At 42.8% G+C, this 26,433-nt stretch overlaps 1 protein-coding gene across 2 annotated transcripts; it reads right to left on the bottom strand.

Moving 5' to 3' along the window:
• Window positions 1–3,672: 3,672 nt before the first annotated feature.
• Window positions 3,673–26,072, bottom strand: NRBF2 (nuclear receptor binding factor 2). 2 transcript variants are annotated; one of them, XM_023205132.1, is made up of 4 exons: window positions 25,819–26,072; window positions 12,782–12,866; window positions 6,528–6,568; window positions 3,673–5,194 (listed from the first exon to the last, which is right to left on the bottom strand). In XM_023205132.1, exons 1-4 carry the CDS (start codon window positions 25,846–25,848, stop codon window positions 4,487–4,489), a joined length of 864 nt encoding a protein of 287 aa, XP_023060900.1. In that variant the 5' UTR covers window positions 25,849–26,072; the 3' UTR covers window positions 3,673–4,486. The 2 variants fall into 2 exon arrangements, with proteins under 2 accessions (XP_023060900.1, XP_023060901.1); XM_023205133.1 differs by lacking the exon at window positions 12,782–12,866 and having other exon boundaries at window positions 25,819–26,066.
• Between the last annotated feature and the right edge of the window lie 361 nt (window positions 26,073–26,433).

Here is a 26,433-nt window from a genome sequence, read left to right as displayed (position 1 = left end):
GGGGCCCACGGAGAGGCATAACATTAGAACAAAAGTTCCTACCAGCCAGGAAATTACAGGAGACTTGGGAGCTCTGTGCCAGGAACCAGAGACAAACAGCAAAATATTTCTTTCTTCTTATAAATCACAATATCATAGTCTCCAATGCCTCCTTGGGAAGCAGAAAGTAGCAGAGGTACAGTGGTATACTGTGTACATGAAAATCAGGTCCCTTGGCACAGAAGGACAACTAGACAACCCAGTCCCAGTGTGGCCCAGTAAACGCAGTACAGTCTAAATGGTGATCAGGCCTTACCTTCCTCTGGGCTCTGCTCCCAGTCTGGTACATCACTTCATGGAACTCATAAGCTTCTGGACCTCAGGTGGTTTATATACAAAATGACATTGCTTAAAGACCCTAAAAATTGTAACATCCAAAATATATTAAAACAAAAAGGTACCCACAGACTTATAAAAGCAGAAAGATAATGTACTTACCATTTTGAATTGGCTTATCTACAGACAAAACATTTTCATTATTCCAATAACCTTGATAAAACACCTGGGATAGACACGGTTTTGAAGGAACTGATGATTTTGAAAATGTAATTCCTCCTATCCCCCTTTCTCTTAAATATGGTTCCTAGGTAGTATGCATTACCTGTGGTTAAGCTAAAACTGTTCCTACACACTATTTACGAAAGAAATGTTTCTTTTGTTGTTAGTCTGTGAAAAGCTGACAATGAGAACTCGGAGGTAGGCTTTCTGGGCTGATTGAGACAGGGTCTTGCTTTGTTGCCCAGACTGGAGTGCAGTGGCATGGTAATGGCTCACTGCAGCCTTGAACTCATGGGCTCAAGTGATCCTCCCACCTCAGCCTCCCAAGTAGCTAGAACTATCAGCATGTACCACCATACCTCATTTTTTTTTTTTTTTAATGTAGAGACAGGTTCTCACTACGTTGTCCATCCTGGTCTTGAACTCCTGTGATCAAGCAATCCTCCCATCTCAGCCTCCCAAATTGCTAGGATTATAAGCACAAACCACCACACCTGGCCTTTCTGGACTTTTTAACGCCCAGTTATCTGGATTCAACAGCAAGAGGCCACTGCTGAATAATGGACAAGAGGCCGCTAAACTTCCTACACATGCAGAATGCACTATTTAGAGGAAGTAAGCTATTCACACGTCCCTTTCGGTGCCTTATGCTAGACAAAGACACACCACCACCTAACAACCCCAACCAGGAGAGGGGCAATTAGTGTAGAGGCTAGGTCTTAAGAATGAATGAAACAAGTGGGGTTTTGGTGTTTGCTGGGTTTGATTCAGTATCTACTCTATAGAAGACATGGTGCTAGGATGCTGCAGAAGTACCACATACTCCTGGTCAAAAGGCACATAAATTCTAGTAACAGATTCTAACACAAAACTTCAGAACCAGATTAAACGAGCATATTAAATACTGTAAGTTTCAAAGACAACAGAAAAGTAAAATTAGTCCAAATAAATACATTAGTGGAAATGCAAAGAAATGGGCCCTAGAAAATATATATCAAATTGGTAAAAGTAATGGCAGGGAAGGGCCCTGGAAGGAGGTGGTAGTGGTAGAAAACGGGGGTAAGTTAGAAAAGTGTTCATGTCACAGCCGGGCGCAGTGGCTCACGCCTGTAATCCCAACACTTTGGGAGGCCAAGGCAGGCAGATCACGAGGTCAGGAGTTCAAGGTCAGCCTGGCCAACATAGTGAAACCCCAGCTCTACTAAAAATGCAAAAATTAGCCTGTTGTGGTGACGCATGCCTGTAGTCTCAGGTACTCAGGAGGCTGAGGCAGAAGAATCGCTTGAACCCAGGAGGCAAAGGTTGCAGGGAGCAGAGACCGTACCTTTGCACTCCAGCCTGGGCAACAGTGAGACTCTGTCTCAAAAAAAAAAAAAGTGTTTGTGTTAAATGTAACAGAGCTCATCTTTTAGAGAGAAATGGCTAGGCTAATAGAGTCATGTGCCATAGAACATTTCAGTCAATGATGGGCCACATGACAGATTATAAGACCATACCTTTGTTTAGATACACAAATACCATTGTGTTACAACTGCCTAGTGAGTACAGTCCCATGCTGTTCAGGTTTGTAGCCCAGGAGCAAGACTATACAGCCTAGGTGTGGAGTAGGCTCTGCCACCTAGGTTTGTGTAAGTCCACTTTAGGATGCTCACATGAAAAAATCACCTAACAACATTTTCCTCAGAACACATCCTTGTTAAGCAACACATGACTTATTTTTGGCATAAGCTTTTAATGTCAAGTTTTATGAGCAAGGTTAGGCGAGTAAAATGTTCTGAGTCTAGGATATTAAAACACTGAGATGTTCAGCAGAACAGAAATTATAGTCAAACAGAAAAAATAGTAATAAAAAAACACTGAGATAAACTAACTTTTTTTTTTTTTTTTTTTTTTTTTTTTTTTTGAGACAGAGTCCAGCTCTGTTGCTCAGGCTGGAGTGCAGTAGCGTGATCTCGGCTCACTGCAACCTCCGCCTCCCTGGTTCGAGTGATTCTCCTGCCTCAGCCTCCTAAGTAGCTGGGACTACAGACACATGCCACCACACCTGGCTAATCTTTGTATTGTTAGTAAGAGACAGGGTTTTGCCATGTTGGTCAGGCTGGTCTCGAACTCCAGACTTCAGGTGATCCACCTGCTTCGGTCTCCCAAAGTGCTGGGATTACAAGCATGAGCCACTGTGCCCAGGAAATTAATGTAACTTTTAAGAGAGTATAGAGCTCAAAATAATTTAGCAGGCTAGTTTATTTTTTGTTTCATCTGCAACAAGATGAGGCAGGAAAAAATACGATTTCTCCATGGTCACTTCTACTGGTTTTTTTTTGAGACAGAATCTCACTCTGGTGTCCAGGTTGGAATGCAGTGGTGTGATGACAGCTCACTGCAGCCTCAACCTCCCAGGCTCGAGTCATCCTCCCACCTCTGCCTCTGGAGTAACTGCAACTACAGGCGCGCCATCACTGCACCCAGCTAAAGTTTTTTTTGGGTACAGACAGGGTCTATGTTGCCCAGACTGGTCGCAAACTCTTGGGTTCAAGCGACCCTCCCATCTCAGCCTCCCAAAGTGTTGGGATTACAGGTATAAGCTACCACACCTGGCCCTATTTCTACTAGTTTCATCACTGGATTTGTGAGCCTAGCCCAACTTCCTCAACCCAATTGTCCTCAGAGGAGGCAATGTATTTCTCACTTCTGTAATTCCACACAGCAAATCCAAGCGTTCAACATGCCCAGTAGCTTGTACCCAAATGTTCTGCTTATATTCTCCTCTTCCCCTTCTTTCTCATGGAACATCATCCAGCTTGGTAAAGAGAATCCAAAGCAGCACTTCCTCACACTATGCTCTGACAGGGTGGCAGGTGCCCAAGGGACAGCTCCCTCCAGCCTAGGGCAGCCCTGCGCATTTTCCATGTGGTGGTCAAGAAAAAGGTTGGAAACAACACATTTAAACCTCAGGAACTTCTGTACTCTCTGTCACCCTAGTCGTAAGGGAAATGGACTACCAAACACTGGAAAAAAAAAAAAAAAAATCCTTGACACACAAAAGTAATCATCTAACCACAACTGTTCAAAGTTCACGATGCAGAGAGAAGCCTCTCAGTGCCTTGCTTTTTAACTATCAACCACATTCAACAAAGGTATAAAACACAATTACTTTATTGGTTTCTTACAATCAAATACTGCCAACTAGCATTACTTCCACTCTTGCATCATTAAAAACAAAGGGTATTTCCTCCTTGGTATTTTCAAATGATGCACTATACAATAAACAAAGTTAGAACTTAAAATGCACCCTGATTAATTATGTAAACTGGTAATTTGTTTTAAAAAAGCATAATAATTTGGTTCCTTTCTTCATAAAATGGAAATTTAAATATTTCTTCTGATAGTCTTGAGGTTATTATGAGTAGTGCAAAGTGTGGCACATATAGTTTCATCTAGAAGGGTGTGTATCTTACACACCTTATTTAAACAAACAAAATGTGCATTAACAAAATGCATACAGTCAATGCATGATAGAAAGCATGTTTCAAATATAAGGCAGCCCCTCTGGCCACCATATTATTTAGGTTTTGCATTATCATTTATGGCATTACAGATTAATTACACATAACTTTTATACATTTTAACCCTGAAGATAAGAAAAATAACTGTTGCTTGAAAGAAATTATTCCAGGTAGCCATTTGGTTTGTATCAGGAGAAACCGAACCTCCATGAGTTTAGTGTCTGCCAAGTCGGAATCATTAGCTCAAGTGAGTGAATGAGATATGCGGCGCATTTCACAGTGACTGTTTCCCAAGTCCTGGCAATGCCTCTGCTCCCACAGTCCACCAGATGAAGCATTTCCGGGATGACCCTTCTATGTGGTTTTCCCTTTTCATTTTTTTTTTTTTGCTGGATTAATGATTACTGTATTATTTCCTCTTTTCCCCTTTTCTGTGGCCTTCCATTTTAATTACTCATAAATCCTTTCAGAATATCCTCAGAGAGCTCCATAAGGGGAAGTTCTGGAGATGGAAAATCCAAGGGAGGAAGATTGGGGATTGGAATGTCCTTGGCTTTCCCGGTATTTGCTGCGAACTTCTGCCAGGTTGAGGAGGCTGTAGCAGTTTCTGAATGTGGTGGCAAGCTCCATAACTCTGATGTTTCTACAAAATCAGCATCTACATCCAGCTCCTTTTCTATTGGACCTTTTAGAAGTCTGGCCTTTTCAGCCTTTAGTTGTTTATTTTCTTTCCTTAATCTTTCATTCTCAGCCACAAGGAACTCCACATGCCTCTTCAAATCTGCAATTTTGGTTGCCTGCTCCTCTATAATTGTTTTATCATCTTTTGGGGCTTTGCTTCCAATACATGGCTCTGCTGGCTCATTCTTTTGCTGAAGTAAATATAGTAGTGTGTCTGGATCCCTGTCAAAGATCCCCTGAATCTCAGGCAGGCATTTCTCCATAGAAGGGCTGTACTTCTGAGAAAGGGGGCTCTGGCCCTCTGCATCCTCTGCAGAGGGTTTGTGAGATGCCTGAAGATGGGCAGCTACATCCTTATCTGTGTTCTGCTGGGCTTTCAATCTTTCTTCACGCTGGGCCCTTTTCCATCTCTCTTGGACGAGGAGGAGCTGTTTCATATGGCTATCCCTTTGCAATTCCAGTGAAAGATGAGCCTATTACATAGAAGGAAAGGTAAAATTTGAAGAATTTTAACATTTTAAGTGTCTTAGTAATGTCCAACATATACTACTCCAAAATCCTCCTTTCTGAATAACCCAACACTTACAATTTACATACTATGTTTCATAGTATGTAAATTCATTCAGAAAGTTCAAAGTCCTATTCCCAATCAATACACTAAATTGGATGTTTTCCTCAATGTGCCTGACCCCATGTGTAATGGCATTTGTACTCAAAATTAGAAATCTTTCCTCTGTAGACATACTAATTCTACGAACAGCTAAGAAGAAAGTCATCCTTATCAACAGTGTGTTTGGATAGTTCAAAGCATGCCTGTATCACAAGCAGATTCCATACTTTCAAAGGCAGTGAAAGGGACAGAACACAACTTTAAAGTTCCCTTGGTTCACTTTGAGAAACTAGTGGCTTTCCCTGCCACTGATATACCTCATAGAAATGATCTCCTTAACTGATACTTTTACAATAAAAAGTTTTAAACAAGATATTTTATATGTATTTATTTTAGAAACAGGGTCCCTGTTGCTGAGGCTAAAGTGCAATGGTCCAGTCATAGCTCACTGCAGCCTTGAACTCAGGTGTTCAAGTGATCCTCCCACCTCAGCCTCCCAAGTAGCTAGAACTACAGGCATGTGCCACCATGCACAGCTAATTTTTTAAAATTTTTGTAGAGATGGGGTCTCACTATGTTGCCCAGGTTGGTCTCGAACTCCTGGGCTCAAGTATGATCCCCCTGCCTTGGCCTCCCAAAGTGCTGGGATTGCACAGGCCACCATGCCCAGTCTTATGAATAAATGTATCTTGAAACACTTGGCAGGGCCTCCCCAAACACAGAAGACAATTTAAAGCAATTGGTGAAACAAATTTAAAAGTACCTGAACTGCTTAAGAATTCAAGCAAAGACAAGTGGGAGACGGGTCACATTTAAATTATCTTTGACAAGCAAAGTGTAGTCCAGCTGGTTTCCTCTTGGCCAGGCCTGTTTACTGACTGTGAGCTTATGATCAAATAAGAGCTAATGATCAGGAATGGTCCGAAGAAGGCTCTCTAAAAGGTACATCTGGCTGGCAATCTGAGATCTGTGAGTAACCACTAGAAAAAAAGAAGTTTCTGCATTCCATGTCTGGGGCATCGACTGTAGTTCATTTAGGTTTAATTTCGGTTGTGAAGTGCTCTTCCCTTGCCCATTTTATGTATTTTTGACTATAGCATTTTGAGAGGGACACAATGCTTTGCTATACACACAATTCAAGCCTCTACAAGAAAACCTTTCTAACCCTTGCTGAAAATATTGGGAACGTGTCTCACCTGCTCAGACTGTGTTAGCTTCATGGCTTCAGAAAGATACGCTGTTAAAAGAAAAAACAGGCATGTTAATATGTGTCGCTGTTCTGTAATTAACAGGTAAAAGGAAGAGTTTTAATAATCCTATGACAAAAAGAACTGTTCTGACAAATAATTCTGATACAACTGGGGATTTTTTAAAAAGAATTCTTAACTTCCCCCAAAAGGATGTCAGTGGCAATAAAATGAAAATATTCCCTACCCTATCTTGAAGGTTTTGTTATTTAAAACTCCTACGGATTTTATAATTCAGAAACTGAAGATGGCCTAATAGGAAAAATAGGTTTAGGGAAGATTAAAATCAAACAAGAACCTATCCACACCCTATTACTCATTATACGCACAAAAACATCATGAGATTATCAAAGACCTTTTATCCATCTGAATACCTGGAATCTATCATTTTGGACTCCTATATAGAATCACTTTTCATGAACTGTCTCTGAGTTAAGCTATCAGCCTTACGGTTAAAAGCCCTAAGAACCTGTTGACATATTTACTGTGAGGAAGTTACTGAGGACAGTATAATGTCATTTATGAAGACCTTCAAAAAACTTCTCTTAGATCCTTGGTGACTATTTGTTTGAATTTTAATAGCCAATGTAAAAATTATTCTTTCCTCTTTAGGATGACTGCTAGAAAACTTAAGGCAAGTTCTTTTTTTTTTTTTTTTTTTTTGAGACAGAGTCTTGCTCTGTCGCCCAGGCTGGAGTGCAGTGGCCGGATCTCAGCTCACTGCAAGCTCCGCCTCCCGGGTTCACGCCATTCTCCTGCCTCAGCCTCCCGAGTAGCTGGGACTACAGGCGCCCGCCGCCTCGCCTGGCTAGTTTTTTATATTTTTTTAGTAGAGACGGAGTTTCACCGTGTTAGCCAGGATGGTCTCTATCTCCTGACCTCGTGATCTGCCCGTCTTGGCCTCCCAAAGTGCCGGGATTACAGGCTTGAGCCACCGCGCCCTGCTGGCAAGTTCTTAAAAAAAAAAATCCAAGAACTAATGGTACATTTTGTGAACTATACTACTAGTCCTTTCCCACTTTCTCTCTCTATGGATGTCCTTATCTATGTATCTTTAGTTACATTTGATATTTTATTATACATTCATCGGTAAGACATTTTATAACCTTTTGGGAACAAGGTTAGGTATAAATAACAAGTTCTGTATTATCAATGAATTGCCCATAATGAATCTCCATTTTTATCTTGCATCTCTCATACCTATATTAAGTCCCTCTTTTGCCTTTTTGCAGATACAAGGCATTGCTTTCTGTCCAGTCTTAATCCAAATAATTTAATGATTTGATGTCATAACTTAAGAGTTCCTGCCTGCTAGGTTCTACTGTAGTCCTTAAGATACAATTATATCAGTGGTCCCCCCCAGGCTGGTATTGGTCTATGTCTTGTTAGGACCTGGGCCACACACACAGCAGGAAGTGAGCAGCACGCAAGCCAGTGAAGCTTCATCTGTATTTACAGCCACTCCCCACTGCTTGCATTACCACCTGAGTTCTGCCTCCCATCAGATCAGCAGCGGCATTAGCTTCTCACAGCACAAACCCTACTGTGAACTGCACATCCAAGGGATCTAGGCTGCACTCTCCTTATGATAATCTAATGCCTAATGATCTGTCACTGTCTCCCATCACCCCTAAATGAGACTGTCTAGCTGTAGGAAAACAAGCTCAGGGTTCCCACTGATTCTACATTAGAGTTGTATAATTATTTCATTATTTCTATTATTACATTGTAAAATATAAAGTGCACAATAAATGTAATGTGCTTGAATCATCCTAAAACCATTTTCCCCACCTCAGGTCTGTGGAAAACTGACTTCCACAAAACTGGTCCCTGGCAGCAAAAAGGTTGGGACTGCTGAATTAGATGCTCCCTCTCCAGGAAAAAGGAGAGCCAGGGCCAGGTGCAGTGGCTAGCACTTTGGGAGGCCAAACAGGAGGATTGCCTGAGCCCAGGAGTTCCAGACTAGACTGGGCAACATAGCGAGACCCTGTATCAATTTGAAAAGAATTAAAAGAAAAAACAGAGTTGGTTATATAGTCTTTGCTCCAGCCATGCTTACCATAATTACATCCTTCCAACAACACTTTGTCTTTTTTCCTGTAGTAAGTCTGTACAGCTGCATACTAGTTTCTTTTCCTTTTGTTCATGTTTAAATCTGTGGAGATGAATGGGTGCGGTGGTTTACACCTGTAATCCCAGCACTTAGTGAGGCCGAGGCTGGTGGATCGCCTGAGGTCGGGAGTTCAAGACCAGCCTGGCCAGCATGGTGAAACCCCAGCTCTACTAAAAAAAAAAAAAAAAGAAAAGAAAAAAAAAAATTAGCTGGGCGTGGTGGCAGGCGCCTGTAATCCCAGCTACTAGGGAAGCTGACGCAGGAGAATAGCTTGAACCCAGGAGGTGGAGGTTGCACTGAGCCAAGATCATGCCATTGCACTCCAGCCTGGGTAATGGAGCGAGACTCCAAAAATCTGCAGAGACATTCTGTCTGCTCTGCTATTGCTCTGATACACTGTAGACAAATTTTCTTAGACATCCCTTCCATCTTGCCTGCGTGTATTTGTCTCCCTGTTTGAACTACAGTTTGCTTTAAATCCACTTTCTTAACAAACGAATAGTTTTCACAAAACCAAGCTTTAACCAACTGAAATGCCTCCCCTCTTTGTAGAACCTTGAAATTGTATGACATAGGAGGCTACCAAAGGATATCCCAAAGCACAAAGAATACAACAAGAATCACACTGTCATTTAAAGTATTCCCCACATTTAGATCTTATAAATGGGGCATTTTAAAGTTATTTTTAAAGAAGAAAAATTATTTTAAATCTGATTCCATGTTTATGGATTTCTTCCACAGACTCACAATAGATACAAAAGTATAGCAACACAGAAAAGTAGAAAAAGAGTACCTATCTCAAAAACTGCTAACAATTCTGGTTAAACTACTTCCTTTAATTATGATACGAGCCTAAAATGTAAAGTAGATATTAAGTAAATGATACAATAAAGGAACTAAGGAAATCTGAAGAATGTCTTAAAATAATAACATCTGGCCGGGCGCAGTGGCTCACGCCTGTAATCCCAACACTTTGGGAGGCCGAGGTGGGCGGATCACTTGGGTTAGGAGTTAGTTTGAGATCAGCCTGGCCAACATGGTGAAACCCTGTCTCTACCAAAAAATACAAAAATTTGCCGAGTGTGATGGCGTACGCCTGTAGTTCCAGCTACTCAGGAGGCTGAGGTAGAAGAATCACTTGAGCCTGGAGGTGGAGCTTGCAGTGAGCTAAGATCATGCCATGGCACTCCACTCTGGGTGACAGAGCAAGACTCCGTCTCAAACAAAAGCCAAAAAACAAAAAATAATAACATCTATTACTCTTCTATCAGGAATCTGTTAAACTGGTCCCAAAGCATAGAAGGTGCAGCAATATACTGCCTCTGAATAAGGATAGAATCATTTTCATGTTATCACAGTTTCAAAAGGCTTAGGTCAAGATTTGTTTTCAAACAAAATATTGATCAAATCCATACAAATACTGTGTACTCTGGGGCCCGCTCATCTTCTGAAATGCTCATTTTGAGTTCTAAGCACTGTTAATGGCTATTAACTTATTTAAGGTTTTGTTCTTCTGTTGTGTATGAAAGAAGAGAAATTCACTTAGGGATGTGCTTATCTGGCAAATGAATGCTCACATGCTCAGTTTCATTTAATTTGGCCATTCATTGTCCACCTCAAGAGATCCTACCTTTCCTCAAAAGGAAAGAGACATCAAGCAACTTCTTATTTCAGCACATTTACAATACAAACACCACAAAGAGGCTATAAAGTCCTTAGCTAGGTAATCTCAGGGTATGTTTTTAGTCTCAGAATCTCCTCTGATCTTTGACAGCTGGACACCCAGGCCCCCTCTGTTTGCCCTTAAATTCTCTCATTTCAGCCTTTCCTTCCTATTAGTCTTTCTTAGATGTTGATCTTTTCTTGCCTCATCTCTAAAATGATTTCCAAATAAGTTGCTTCCTTACAGAATACACCTACATCCATACCTTCCAAGACCAGTTATAAGCCCTAGAGATGCAAGTCAATTTCAAAAAGTGAGCTCATTTCAACCACGTCAATTTTCAACTCCATTCTAAAACACAAGTTGAAACCCCCAATCAACCCAGTGGGATTTACTAATCACATTAAGTTCTATCTCTATAATTTAAGCTAATGTGATCTAACAGATTGTCTTCTTTTTCTACTCCTGAGAATGTCACAGAATTTAGACTGGGGGTGGGAAGTGGTTAACTGAAGCCCAACATCAGTTTTAAATCTTCAAAGACAAGGATTAGGTTACGACTAAAACTTCCTTCTTCTTATATATTCGTAACATCCCATAGCTCAGTGCATAACATATGCTGAATCACTCCACTTAACATATGTTATATATATGTAACCATGACCATTTTGGGTTACATAAGGTATTGTTTCACTGGGGCATCCATATAAAACATGGTTTTCTTAAATAGTTAAACATGGTACATCTTTGTAGTGACTACAGATTTAACAATCTGATTCATAACAAAATATGGTTTAGGAAAGATTTAAAGAGCACTAGTTGACATCTTTAACACTGTACAAAGCCCTCTCACCATAAAAACACCCAAAGATTTATGGGATATCTACTGTATGCTCGGACCTACAGCAGATACCTCCAGTACACTTCAGTGGCAAAACTATTTCTTTTTTTAAAAAAGTGGGGGTGGGAGGCTGGGGGACGGATAGCATTAGGAGAAATACCTAATGTAGACGAGGGGTTGATGGGTGCAGCAAGCCACCATGGCACGCGTATACCTCTGCAACAAACTTGCACGTTCTGCACACGTACCCCAGAACTAAAAAAAAAAAAGGGCTTGGCGCAGTGGCTGACGCCCGTAATCCCAGCACTTTGGGAGGCCAAGGTGGGTCAATCATGAGGTCAGAAGTTCGAGACCAGCCTGGCCAACATGGAGAAACCCCGTCTCTACTGAAAATACAAGCCAGGTGTGGTGGCACACACCTGTATTCCCAGCTAATCAGGAGGCTGAGGCAGGAGAACCACTCAAACCCAGGAGGCGGAGGTTGCAGTGAGCCAAGACCATGCCACTGCACTCCAGCCTGGGCAACACAGCAAGACTCCATCTCCAAAAAGAAAAACAAACAAACAAAAAAACTTAAAATTTTCTCTGAAAATTACTAACTTCTAAGCAAAAAACACTGTAGTGAGAAGACTTATCCAATCTACTGCCCACCTTGCAGTCTGTATTTCACAAGTAAAATATCAAGGAAGGGGCAGCCTCTGTCAGGAAAGAATATGGCTCTGATCATCATACTGGCCCAGAGGGAAAGGAACGTGCCTGCCAGCAGAAGACTTCAGGGTCTGCCCTGAGAAAGATGACCTGCACTCATTTTGGATGTGGCATGAGTAAAACATCCTTTCCCCAAAGATTTTTAAATTTTTTTATTTCTATTTTTATACTTACCACTACACTAACGAGGACCCAAAGTTTTTCGGTTTGTTACTCAGCCAACAGAAACTGGTCTAAGCAAAACAGGCCCCCAAGATCTATTTCTGAGTTCAACATATGCTAGGTTGCTTGACTGACTAGGGTAAAATTAGGTCTTTGATAAGAAGCCAACAATTCTGAAATGAAAGCTATCATCAGCATGTTACTATAGGCATGCATGTAGAGATGAGATATTCAGAAGGGAAGCTAAAAAAAGACCACAGGAAAAATCTCCCACATTTTAGGTAACAAAAGTCTTCAGCAAGTTTTGCATTATCAGCATGTTAGAAAACAGAAACTCAGTGAAAATGAATTGGTTGGAACTGAATTGAATTACTATTTTGAGAACCTGAAATGGTAAATTACTTGAAACCCAAACTCCTTTTTTATAATAACTAAGATAAAATGGCAGACTTGTTACAATCAGCTCCTGTTTTTAGGGATCTTGGGCTCAGAAGGCTGTGTCCAGGAATTGTTTACTGCATTTATGCCATCTTCATGGTTTAGAAAGAAGATTGGATTAGCAGGAGCTGGGAAATCCAACACACTTACTTGAAAAATAATCAAAGCTGATATTCTGGTGAGTCAGCAGTATCAGTCTTGCATATGAAAAGCAACACACATTATTACTATTGTGACTTTCTGCTCTTCAGTTTTACAGAGTACTTAATAACACTCACCTGCAGCCTTTTTGTGACAAGAAATAGCCTCTTCGTATTTCCCTGCAGCTAATAAACGATCTGCTCGTCTGCTCTGTTGATGAGCCTAGAAGACAAACATCCCTAAGTTGCTCCGGATCATAAAATAAAACACGATTTCTCTTAAAAAGCAACTACCTTTTAAGAAGATAAATAATACTGTTTGTTGCCACATATCAAATCACTATTACAGCTCTATCTGTAGCTGGGGAAATGTAATGGGTAGAGCCTAGAACTACAGCATCTGAAAGGAACTGGCAACTTCTTTCACTTCTACCATAAGCCCTCTCAAGGTTAACACCAGGCACTTAACTCCTTAATTGACTCACATTCTTCCACTCTTTGGAGATTAACCAAGAGTTACAATCATAGATTGTTATTCAAAATGTCTAGTTTCTTGATTTTTAACAAGCTCCTTTCAAAACAAGAGCTATTTTGTAGATACTTTCACTAATCTGTACAGTCTAAAAACTATAATCAGGAAATCACTCATCACGTAGTAAAACCCAAGCTTCTCTTCTATCATGTCATTCTTTCAACATTAAAGTTACTATGTTTTTAAAATAAAAAATTTGGACATTGCGCAGTTGATGAATTCATGATACCAACATCTAATATTACAAAGATTGTTCTAAAGATATCTCATCAAAAGAACAAAGTCAAAAAAATCAGAAGTTCTAACAGCAAATATTGTAACTGCTCTTGAATTGCAAAGGAAAACTGATAAATAAGCAGTCACTGGCCTCCTTACACTTTAAGAATCTCAAAAAGAGCTTCAAGGCCAGGTGCAGTGGCTCACGGCTGTAATCCCAGCACTTTGGGAGGCTGAGGCAGGCGGATCATCTGAGGTCAGGAGTTCAAGACCAGCCTGGCCAACATGGTGAAACCCCATCTCTACTAAAAATACAAAAATTAGCTGGGCGTGGTGGCTCACGCCTGTAATCCCAATACTTTGACCAGCCTGGCCAACATGGTGAAACCCCATCTCTACTAAAAATACAAAAATTAGCTGGGTGCGGTGGCTCACGCCTGTAATCCCAGCACTTTGGGAGGCTGAAGCGGGCGGATCACGAGGTCAGGAGATCAAGACCATCCTGGCTAACAGGGTGAAACCCGGTCTCTACTAAAAATACAAAAATTAAAAATTAGCCGGGCATGGTGGCGAGCGCCTGTAGTCCCAGGCTACAGGCGCTGAGGCTGAGCCAGGAGAATGGCGTGAACCCCAGAGGCGGAGCTTGCATTGAGCTGAGTTCGCGCCACTGCACTCCAGCCTGGGCGACAGAGTAAGACTCCGTCTCAAAAAAACAAAACCAAAAACAAAAACAAAAATTAGCCAGGCGTGATGGCGGGCGCCTGTAATCCCAGCTACAGAGAAGGCTGAGGCAGAGGTTGCAATGAGGCCACATCACGCCACTGCTCTCCAGCCTGGGTGAAGAGAATGAAACTCTACCTCAAAAAAAAAAAAAAAAAAAATGCTTTAATATACATTATTTCAGCTGCTTTAATTATGACTTTGTGAATGCATTTTCCTCTCTTACATAAGGAGGCCCAAAAGACTGGTGGGGGTCGTGTAATTTACATAAGATTATACATTTAACTAGCAAGGAGAAAGGCAGAGATCATCAGCTAAAGTTTTCTACCTCATGTAACGGTTTTCCTCAGTAACAAACTCACACATGATTTAGCAAAGCTTCACAGCTTCACAAAAAAGCGAAAAGCATTGTACACCCATGTTCATAACAGCATTATTCACAACAGCCAAAAGATGAAAGCAATACAGATGTCCATCAACAGATGGAGATGGATAAATGCAGTATATACACACAAAGGAAAGGTACTGTCTTTAAAAGGAAGGTACTTCTGACACATACTACAACATGGATGAACTGTGAGGGCATTAGACTGAATAAAATAAGCCAGTCATAAAAGGACAAATACTATACAAACCAACTTACTGGTTATCTAAAGTAGTCAAACTCATAAAAATAGGAAAGTTGAATGGTGGAAAAAATCGTCATTGAATGGGGGAGGGGGAAACGGGGAGTAGGTATTCAAACAGCATAGTTTCAGTTTTGCAAGATGAAAAAATTCTGGAGATTTGTTGCACAACCATGCGAATATACTTAACACTACTGAACTGTACACTGAAAAATAATTAAGAGAATAAACTTTACGTGTTTTTTACATCACTTAAAAAAGGTGAAAAGTGGCCGGGTGCTGTGGCTCCTGCCTATAATCCCAGCACTTTAGGAGGCCAAGGCAGGCAGATCACTTGAGCTCAAGAGTTTGAGACCAGCCTGGGCAATATGGTGAAAACCCATCTCTACAAAAACTACAAAAATTAGCCGGGTGTGGCACTCGCGTCCCAGCTACTCAGGAGGCTGAGGTAGGATGATCACTTTGAGCCTGGGAAATGGAGGCTGCAGTGACCTGTGATCGCACCACTGCACTCCAGCCTGGGCAACAGAGTGAGATCCTGTCTCAAAAAAAAAAAAAAAGGGCCGGGCGCGGTGGCTCACGCCTGTAATCCCAGCACTTTGGGAGGCCGAGGTGGGCGGATCACGAGGTCAGGAGATCAAGACCATCCTGGCTAACACGGTGAAACCCCGTCTCTACTAAAAATACAAAAAAAAAAAATCAGCCAGGCGTGGTGGCGGGCGCTGGTAGTCCCAGCTACTCGGGAGGCTGAGGCAGGAGAATGACGTGAACCCGGGAGGCGGAGCTTGCAGTGAGCAGAGATCGTGCCACCGTGCCCCAGCCTGGGTGACAGAGCAAGACTCTGTCTCAAAAAAAAAAAAAAAAAAGGTCGGGCACAGTGGCTCATGTCTGTAATCCCAGCACTTGAGGAGGCCAAGGCAGGTGGATCACCTGAGGTCAGGAGTTTGAGACCAGCCTGGCTAACATGGTGAAACTCCGTCTCTACAAAAATTAGTCGGGCATGGTGGTGGGTGCCCGTAATCCCAGCTACTCCAGAGGCTGAGGCGGGAGAATCACTTCAACCCGGGAGACAGTGGTTGCGGTGAGCTGAAATCGCACCATTACACTTCAGCTTGGGCAACAGTGAGACTTGGTCTCAAGAAAAAAAAAAAAAAAAGTAAAAAAAAAAAACAAATCTGTCAGCTGAAAAATGATTTGTCTTGGATGCTTTTAAAAGACATGTCCCTTTGATGCTGCATAAAATACTTCACAGAATCACGTTTGCAATTGAGATTATAAATATTCTGGGCATGTTTACAAATCATACTCAGTATAAAATACCGGTGAAGACAAAAGTAGAAAACAGCACTTCCAGCAAATGCATTGCTGTTTGCCTTCCCCCCCCCCCCCCCCCGCTTCTATTTTTGTAAGAAACAAACAAGCAACAATCTTAAAGACAAGATTGGTGCCTTTCAATTAGAGGATTTCAGATACTTTTTATTCTTTAAGTAGTAATCACATTTTCCTCTAAGTCTTAACATATGCCTGGGAACAATAGGTCACAAGAAATGACTGGGTAGGGTGGGCGCAGTGGCTCACACCTGTAATCCTAGCACTTTGGGAGGCTGAGGCAGGCAGATCACTCAAGGCCAGGAGTTCAAGACCAGCGGGGCCAATATGGCGAAACCCCATCTCAACTAAAAGTACAAAAATTAGCCTGGCGTGGTGGCACATGCCTGTAATCCCAGCTACTCAGGTGGCTGAGGCACAAGAATTGCTTGAACAACCTGGGAGGCGGAGGTTGCAGTGAGCTGAGATCATGCCACTGCACTCCAGCCTGGGCAACAGAGCAAGACAGTCTCAAAAAAAAAAAAGACTCGGGGCTTAAAATGAATGAATTTTAACCTGGAGACTCGGACTGAGCAAAAAATACATTCTGAACACATGAGCATTTTCTAGTACCCACAAATTACACAGATCTTTTGGGAACAGAATGTACATGATGAAGAAAGCTAGTATGTACAAGCAGTTATGATTAACCTAATTTCTCTAATGAACATGTTTTGATACTATTAAAGCAAGTGGTATTAAATCAAAAGGCTCTAGGTTTTAACAAAAATACAAATCACCTGGTTAAAATACAGATTCTAAAAGGCCAGGCGCGGTGGCTCACACCTATAATCCCAGCACTTTGAGAGGACGAGGAGGGAGAATCGCTGGAACCAGGGAGGCAGAGGTTGCAGTGAGCCAAGATCATGCCACTGCACTCCAGCCTGGGCAACAAGAGTGAAACTCCATTTCAAAAAAAAAAAAAAAAGATTCCGATTCAGGAGGTTTGGAGCACGGCTTGAGACTCCACCCAGGAAAAGTCAAAGTTTCTGGCTTATGGATAACACTCTAAGAAGCAGGGATGAGATGTTATTTCAGGTTACTTCATTCTAACACCTTTTTTCTATCTGTGTGTCACTGATGACTTCAATCACTTTCTATCTTATACTATGGATATTTACGTAGCTCCATAATTAAACTTCAAACTCTGTGATGACAGAATAAACTGTTAATTGAACACCAAAAAAATAAAAAGTTCTCAAACAGTGAGAGCAGGTCTTCATGGCTCTCCCAACTCCCTTAAAACATCCCCATGTAGAGTCCAATCTCTAATCAGTCTGCCAATTTAGGAGTTAAATCTCATTATAGTTTCAGATTATTGCTGAGCTCAACAAAAACACACCATCTCCTCTGGTGTTTTAGCACCAGAGCAATCAAATTTCATATTTTAAGTACAGTTCCTACTATGTTCTTACTAGATACACAGCAAACACAGACTCGATAGAGCTCAACTGCCAACATTCTAATCTCAGTTTGACCACATATGAGACACAGGAGCCTGGCTTTCCCAATTATCTGCCTCAGTTTTCTCATCTCTAAAATGAGAGTTATTGTCTGCTTATGTAAATTTGATGGCACCAAAAACAAAAGAGTTTGTGAAAATTAAACTAGATGAAACATCACAGTGCTTAGAATGGTGCCTGGTACTGGTACATACTCGATATATCCCTCGTTAAGTACTACAAGACAATAGAAGTGACGGAAGTACCTGCCATCAAGAAGTTGACAATATAGTTGGGTCTAGACTAAATTGCATTTTTTTTTTTTTTGAGATGGAGTCTTGCTCTGTCGCCCAGGCTGGAGTGCAGTGGCGCGATCTCGGCTCACTGCAAGCTCCGCCTCCCGGGGTTCACGCCATTCTCCTGCCTCAGCCTCCCGAGTAGCTGGGACTACAGGCGCCTACCACCTCGCCCGGCTAGTTTTTTGTATTTTTAGTAGAGACGGGGTTTCACCGTGTTAGCCAGGATGGTCTTGATCTCCTGACCTCGTGATCCGCCCGCCTCGGACTCCCAAAGTGCTGGGATTACAGGCGTGAGCCACCACGCCCGGCCTAAATTGCATTTTTAAAAAAATTTTCATCTTAATCATTTTTGAGACAGGGTCATGCTCTGTTGCCCAGGCTGGAGCAGAGTGGTGCAATCATAGCTCACTGCAGCCTCAATATCCTGGGCTCCAGCAATCCTGCCACCTCAGCCTCCTGAGTAGCTAGGAATACAGTCACATGGCACCACACCCAGCTAAGTTTTATTTTTTGTAGAGGTGGGGTCTTGATATCTTGCCCAGGCTGGTTTCAAACTCCTGGGCTCAAGCAATCTTCCTCCCTCACTCACCCAAAGTGCTGGAATTATAGGCATGAGCCACTATGCCCAGCTAAATTGCATTTTTTATAAACTGAAGATTTTACAGAAAACCGATCTTGGTGGTGGTTATTTTTAAAACAACTTTTACAGTTTACACATATTAAAACTGGTCTCTCTTTAAATACTGTTCTTGGCAGAATCACAGCCATTAAAAGTAATAGGCTGAGTCCGGGAGCAGTGGCTCACATTTGTAATCCCAGCACTTTGGGAGGCCGAGGCAGGCAGATAACGAGGTCAGGAGTTTGAGACCAGCCTGGCCAACATAGTGAAACCCCGTCTCAACAAAAAATACAAAAATTAGCCAGACATGGTGGCGCCCACCTGTAGTCCCAGCTACTCGGGAGGCTGAGGCAGGAGAATCGCTTGAACCTGGGAGGCAGAGGTTGTGGTGAGCCAAGACTGCGCCACTGCACTCCAGCCTGGGCAACAGAGTGAGGCTCCATCTCAAAAAAAAAAAAAAAAAAAAAAAAGGCTGGGCACGGTGGCTCATGCCTATAATCCCAGCACTCTGGGAGGCTGAGGTGGGAGGGTTGCTTGAGACCACCATAGGCAACACAGTGAGACCCCATCTCTACAAAAAATTAGAAAAATTAGCTGGGTGTGGTGGTGAGCACCTGTAGTCCCAGCTACAGGAGGGACTGGTAGGAGGATCAGGAGCTCAGGAGGTTGAAGTTACAGTGAGCCGTGATTACGCCACTGCACTCTAGTCTGTGGGACAGAGGAAGATACTACCTCAAAAAGAAAAGGGTAATAAGTCCATAAATATGTTTCTCTGGTAATTCAAAACAAGTTATGACATTCACAATAAAACAGTCCCACCTCTCTGTACTTCCTAGGCAATCCATATGGATTCTGTGGGACTCCTCGCATTCTTTTTTTTTTTTTAATTGTTTGATGGGTTACGTTAGATTGAGGTCTACAGCTGTGGTTGCCCATTATTTCTGACAGATGATTCATTTTGTAAACAGCTGACATAAACTTATGGTACTGATAACTATAGACAGAACTGTAAATATATTTTCTCTTATGATTCCCTTGCTTTTTTTTTTGAGATGGGGTCTCATTCTGTCACCCAGAGGCTGGAATGTAGTGGTATGATAACGGCTCACTGCAGCCTCAACCTCCTGGGCTCAAGTGATCCTCCTATCTCAGTCTCTCAAGTAGCTGGAACCACAGGCATGTGCCACCATGCTCAGCTATTTTTTTTTTCTTTTGGTAGAGACCAGGTTTCACTATGTTGCCCAGGCTGGTCTTGAACTCCTGGGCTCAAGCGATCCACCTGCCTTGGCCTCTCAAGTGCTAGAATTACAGGTGTGAGCTACCATACTGGGCCCACATTCTTGTATTACCTTGTCGTCTGGATACCTAAAGTATCCCTTCTCCAGATTTTCAAACTTAGGAGCAGCAAATATCAAGAAAGTCTAATTAATGTGACATTCAGAGGCTAGCCAGGTAGAAATATAGATTTGCAGAAAGCAGGAGTGAAGCAGACAAGCCTGAAAAGGCAAAAGAGAGAGGGAGAGTCTGATTAAGTCTGACAGGCTCCATATGTTCATAAACCAAGCTACATTATACCCCTGCCCTTCCTGCACCCTTCTTTGCAGTCCAATAAATTATCTCTTTTGGCTTAAGCTAATTTTAAGTGGGTTTTCATCAACTACAACCAACAAAAATCCTAGCTACAACAACTAGGTTACTAAGTGACTGCCATCACTGAAAGTACCTTTTACTTCCACATGCTAACTGCCCCAAAAATACATGTTCAATACTACCTTCTTTCCCAAAAGAAAACAGTATTCCTTTCTATAACTTTCAATTTATTTTTTTCTGTGTCCTTGGGGAAAGCTGTTAAGTAAAGATGAAAAGGAACACTAGGCCAGGCGTGGTGGCTCACGCCTGTAATCCAGGCACTTTGGTTTGGGAGGCTGAGGCGGGGAGATCACAAGGGCAAGAGTTCAAGACCAGCCTGGCCAACATGGAGAAACCCCATCCATACTAAAAATACAAAAATTAGCCAGGCATGATGGCACGCGCCGCTGGTCCCAGCTACGCAGAAGGCTGAAGCAGGAGAATCTCCTGAACCCGGGAGGCAGAGGTTGTGGTGAGCTGAGATTGTGCCATTGCACTCCAGCCTGGGCAACAGAGCGAGACTCTGTCTCAAAAAAAAAAGAAAAAGAAAAAGAAAAAAAGAAAAGGAACACCATATGAACACTGTACTGAAAAGGCAGCAGAGGAAAATCTAATATTCACCTGACCTTATGGTAGGGTCTTCAGTTGAAAGAGAAACCTCACTCACTCGCCCTTTCCCAATCAATGTGTGTCTCCTACAAACAAGTAGCAAACAGTTATCTCAAATCAATAAGCACTGAATTGACTGTCTAATATAATGCAATTATACTTAAGAGCTCAAGTGTTGGAGAATTCCAGAAAAGACTTTTTTTTTCCCCCCGAGACAAGGTCTCACTCAGTAGCTCAGGCTGCAGTGCAGTGCAGTGCAGTGGTGTGAGCTCAGCTCACCACAATCTTCACCTCCTGAGTTCAAGTGATTCTCCTGTTTCAGCTTCCCAAGTAGCTGGGATTACAGGCATGTGCCACCACACCTGGCTAATTTTTGTTTTGTTTTGTTTTTTGATATGGAGTTTCACTCTGTCACCCAGGCTGAAGTGCAAGGGCACGATCTTGGCTCACTGCAACCTCTGCCTCCTGGGTTCAAGCAATTCTCCTGTCTCAGCCTCCCAAGTAGCTGGGATTACAGGCACCCGCCACCACACCTAGCTAATTTTTATTTTCTGTAGAGACCTGGTTTCACCTTGTCGGCCAGGCTGGTCTTGAACTCCTGACCTTAGGTGATCCACCCACCTCAGCCTCCCAAAGTGCTGGGATTACACGGGTGAGCCACTGTGCCCAGCCCAATCTTGCTTTCATATCCTACCATGATCACTTCATCTTTAAATAGGGGGGAATATCTCATATTTAGCTACTAAGAAGAAGATAAAATATATACATAACATGTCCGATGCCAATCCCACCACTTAGCAATAACTGCTGGGTATCTCTTAGTATTCTCTACCTCCTTTTTCCAGAGTGCTTTCATTATGCCTAGCTCAGCTTGTAACAAAGAAATAAATTTTCCTTGGAATTTTTCAGGGTACAAAGAAGAGATTCAAATCTTTTTACCTTGAAGATTTTAAGGCCAATATAATTAAAATGGGATAGTTATAAGGACTCCAGGTATGCACAAGGCCATTCCTTGGATCATGATATCTGATAACTTTTCTTACAGAAGCTGGAAAGTAAGAGGCTTCATTAACTACCTCATGTGATGTGAGAACTGACCACTCTGGAGGGAAGCTGTTACTCAACAAACATTCTCAGCACTCTTAAGGGCTAAACACATAGAAAACGATTGTGGCCAGGCAGTCACATGGACCCTGTCCTTTGCAGCGGAGGTAAGCAAAACATGAGCAATAGTCATGTATAAAGATCTGACATCACTTTCCAAATCAGCAGCAAACAAACCAAAGAACTAGAAATTATCTCACATAAGTTTTGACATTTGTTACCAGTAGTTACATTGACAAAATTAAGTGTATGGAAAGAAGTATCTAAATATACACTAATTTTATTAAGTTATAATTTTTCCATATTTAAAACTGACAGGCTGGGCACAGTGGCACACGCCTGCAATCCCAACACTTTGGGAGGCTGAGACAGGAAGATTGCTTGAGGCCAGGAGTTCAAGACCAGCTTGGGCAACACAGCAAGACCCCAACTCTACAAAAAGTTTTTGAAAAAATTAGCTGGGCATGGTGGTGCAAACCTGTAGTCCCAGCTACTGTGGAGGGCTCAGGCAGGAGGATCCCTTGAGTGTGAGCAACAGAATAAGACTCTGTCTCTTAAAGAAAAATTGACCAAAAAACCCTGATGAAACAAACTTACTCAGAGTTCAAAGACTAGCTATTGTTTTTTTTTTAGTGGAAGTACAATTTTTCTTTTGACAAACTTCAATAACCAGACAATTAGAATCCATTACCTCTATGATACATATTAAAATGAATTTATTTCAAACTAGTCTCTTCCAGATCTTAAAAATTCACTGTGAGGAATTTCTAAGGCCCTTACTGCCAAGCCTAACATAAAAGAATCAATACTGGAGCAGAGGTAATAAATGCTAACACAGAATCTACAGTTCAATATAAATGAGAACCACATTGAAATGAACATGATGAGTACAATATGGCAGCATTGGTAGAAAGAAGTCTTGATATCAAAATAACTAGTGATTCATAAGGTATTTAAGTCACTGACCTAAGTAATTACCTAATTATCTCAGCTTAGGCTTATTTATCTGTAAAACTGGAAAACTCATCTTACTAAGTTCCGAGGATGTTCTGAGGACACATGATTACAAATCCATGTACTGTGATGAGTCCTTATACAATGAATTTGGATGACACTATGATGTCATTAGACACAGCTTACTGCATTACTAACTCTGAGTATAGAAAAAGAAAAAGCTTGTATAATACTAGCGGAATTTTCAAAGACATTCAAATTATAGCATTGAGAACTATCTCTCATCTTGAGTCAACTAGATACTAAGTTAGGTGTTCTCACATAAAAGAATGTCAGAATTTTCATAGCCAGGCGTGGTGGCACATGCCTGTAATCCCAGCTACTCAGGAGGCTGAGGCAGACAAGTGCTTGAACCCGGGAGGCGGAGGTTGCAGTGAACCCAGATCGCATCACTGCACTCCAGCCTGGGCGAAAGAACGAGACTCTGTCTCAAAAAAAAAAAAAAAGGAATGTCAGAATTTTCAAAAACCCCATCTTATAAAACTGTGAGTGACAATTCTGAGTGCCAGAGGCCTGTAATTGGTACTGATTCAAGTAACTGTCAATGTCTGTCCTATTGTTACCTTCCAATAAACAACTATGCTGGAAATCAAATCTTTCAAGACTCAAATGGTTTAAGAATTCAAGGTGTTGGCCGGGCATGGTGGCTCACACCTGTAATCCCAGCACTTTGGGAGGCCAAGGCGGGTAGATCACGAGGTCAGGATATCGAGAACATCCTGGCCAACATGGTGAAACCCCGTATCTACTAGTGGTGCGTGCCTGAAATACCAGTTACTCGGAAGGCTGAGGCAGAAGAATCGCTTAAACCAGGGAATAGGAGGTTGCAGTGACCTGAGACCGCTCCACTGCACTCTAGTCTGGTGACAGAGAGAGACTCCGTCTCAAGAAAAAAAAAAAAAAGAATTCAAGATGCCAAATTTCTGACACTTGCCCACATAAATTTTATGGCTGGAATATGGAGTTACACTAGCCTGCTTAAAATGACTGTCGACATTCACTCCGTTTTATAAAGAGAAGGATTTAAATAGTATTGTCACCATTTAACTAATTTTTCCTAAACTGGTAGTGATTCTGCAGTTCCATCTGCAATTGTCACCCAGTTCCAGTCTCCTCATAAAACACCACACATTTGTGGGACAGTTGGCAGGGGTTATGCTGCAGCCAAATAAAGTGAAGCTACCTAGAACTGAACCAATGGTCATTTGGCAAGGACATCTGAACTCTGAAGCACTTTGTAAACAGCTGATTATTTCTAGTAATACTCCTATGAAGTTTCAGTACTGAGCCATCCATTATATTTCATTGCAAACTATTTGTCGCCTTAAAAACAAGAAAAGGGCAAGACAGTTCCCTGGCTGAGTCAGAGTCGCGCTCTGTCGCCCAGGTGGGAGTGCACAATCTCAGCTCACTGCAACCTCCACCTCCCGGACTCAAGCGATCCTGCCACCTCAGCCTCCCCAGTAGCTGGGACCACAGGCTGGCGCCACCACGCCTGGCTATTTTTGTATTTTTGGTAGAGACCGGGTTTCGCCATGTTGCCCAGGCTGGTCTCGAACTCCTGAGCTCAAGTGATTCACCTGCCTCTGCCTCTCAAAGTGCTAGGATTACAGGCATGAGCCACCGCACATGGCCAGTTCCCTGGTTTAAAAAAACTCACAAATGTAGTCCAATTAGTCTTAAGTGTAAATAACTCTTACCTACCACCTGGGGCAAGACCCAACTTAAAACTGGGAGGGGCGCCTCTCAACAGTTAACCTACTACCGGTGATTTCGTCTGAGAATCTTAGGCTTTTAAAGCTCAAGTCCAAACCTTTATTCTACAAACAGATTTTAAAGTAAGGGCTTATGGTCTGGTAATAATCGCTAATTCTTGCACTGTACTATGTACTCAGTACAGTTATAAGTGCTTTACATCTATTTACTCCTTTAATCCTCCCAACGAACCTGAAGCAGAGTGAAGTCAAGTAGTTTGCCCAAGATAACACGTAACACAGCTACCAAGTGACAAGGTTAGAATTCAAATCCAAGCAGCAAAGTTTCAGAACCCACAGTCTTAAACCATCAGACTCTACTGTTCTACTAGGGCTCAGAGTTCTAATGTGAGAAACGAATCCTCTATAGTGCTTTTTTTTTTCAATCCCACCATCGCAAAGAATTGCAAACCTGTGACTTAGAAGTTCTTCCTGCGTGCATCCTTAAGTAATCTGACTTTTGCATCCAAAATGGGTAACCTCTCTGGAAAACTAAAAGATGTAATGGCCAGTCTGAAAAGAACTCATGTTTCCCGTTAGTGGGATTGTTTTGTTGTTGTTTTTTTTATTGCAACACCTGAAACGCCTTAAAACACAAGTAAACAAGCTATCAGCCATTTTCCTGAGAACAGCAAACACCTATTACACTTTCATGATGCCTAAATTGATGAATCTGAGCTAAAAACAGGAACGGCTGTCTTTTTCCCAGCTGTCTCTAATATATTTGGAAGACGGTAGACTCAGTTTATGCATGTGAAAGTATGTGAGAAATGAGGGGGTAGTGGCGGGTGAGGAGGCTATTCATTCCTCCATCTCTCCAAAGCGTGGCGACTTAGACTCAGACCCTCCTGCTAGAACTCAAAACCAGTATCACACACCATTTCTGCCTTGGACGGCTTCAGTGCCTCTCCAGGCTGTAGGGAGGTGGCTACGTGGCGCTAGGAGGACTTCCCCCAGCCAGAGAGGAGGTGGCAGCCCCAGCTGGTGGCATCCCCTCGCCCGGGGCCCCGCGGCAGGGGGCGCCAGGAGCTTCCCGGGGATCCCCCAAGAGGGCAAAGTCTGAAGTGACTGGCCTGGAGCCGCAGCTGGGCCAGGGCCTGCCTAGCACCCCCTCACAGCCTCTGCGACCACCCCTGCCAAACCAACCTCCCAGCCTCAAGGGCTAGCCGACTCGCCCGGGCCGGCGCCGGGCTCCTGAGGCAAAGGCACCCAAGACGGACGCTATATTCTGTGGGACACTCACCAGGTTGAGGGGTCCTTCCATTACTTCCATAGACCCCGGGGTAAGCGGCGGCCTTAGGAAGGGGAGTGGTGGCGCCGGGGAACATGGAGGGGACTGCAGGGGAGCGCGACGCAGCCGCAGAGACTGCGGCCCCTCTCTGCGCCCCAAGAGCCAGCGGTAGGCGCTGAGTGAGCAACAACCTCACCACTTCCTCCTCCGGCGCCGCGCCGCGGGCCCGCCCCCTGCGCCACCGCCGCGGCCACGCACGGCGCCATGACGTCACACGCGCAAAAGGCTGGTTCAAGGTGGGAGTGAGGACAGGCAGTGGGTGGGGCCCAGGGAGGGCGGGGCACCAGCTAGCGTACGCCTGCGAGCAGTCAATCTTTCCTCTCACGAGAAGCGTTAGTTCATGTTCTTAAAGTCTACTCTGACGTCACGTAAGAATTGAAATGGCTGTCTTCTGCAATTGGCTTCTCACTTTTCTTTTTAGACTGACTTTTCCTTAAATCTGCTCATCGTTACACCCTTACTTGTACTCCCATCCACACCTTTATCCTTGTACAGGATTCACTTTTTCAAAAGGCTGATTGGAGCAATTCCAGACCATGCACTGGATTAACCCCCCTAGAGGTCAGC

The sequence above is a fragment of the Piliocolobus tephrosceles genome, chromosome 9 (genome assembly GCF_002776525.5).
Source record: "Piliocolobus tephrosceles isolate RC106 chromosome 9, ASM277652v3, whole genome shotgun sequence".
Taxonomy (NCBI): domain Eukaryota; kingdom Metazoa; phylum Chordata; class Mammalia; order Primates; family Cercopithecidae; genus Piliocolobus; species Piliocolobus tephrosceles.
The sequence above is the reverse complement of the archived record's forward strand: the minus strand, read 5'-3'. Positions and strand labels throughout refer to the sequence as shown.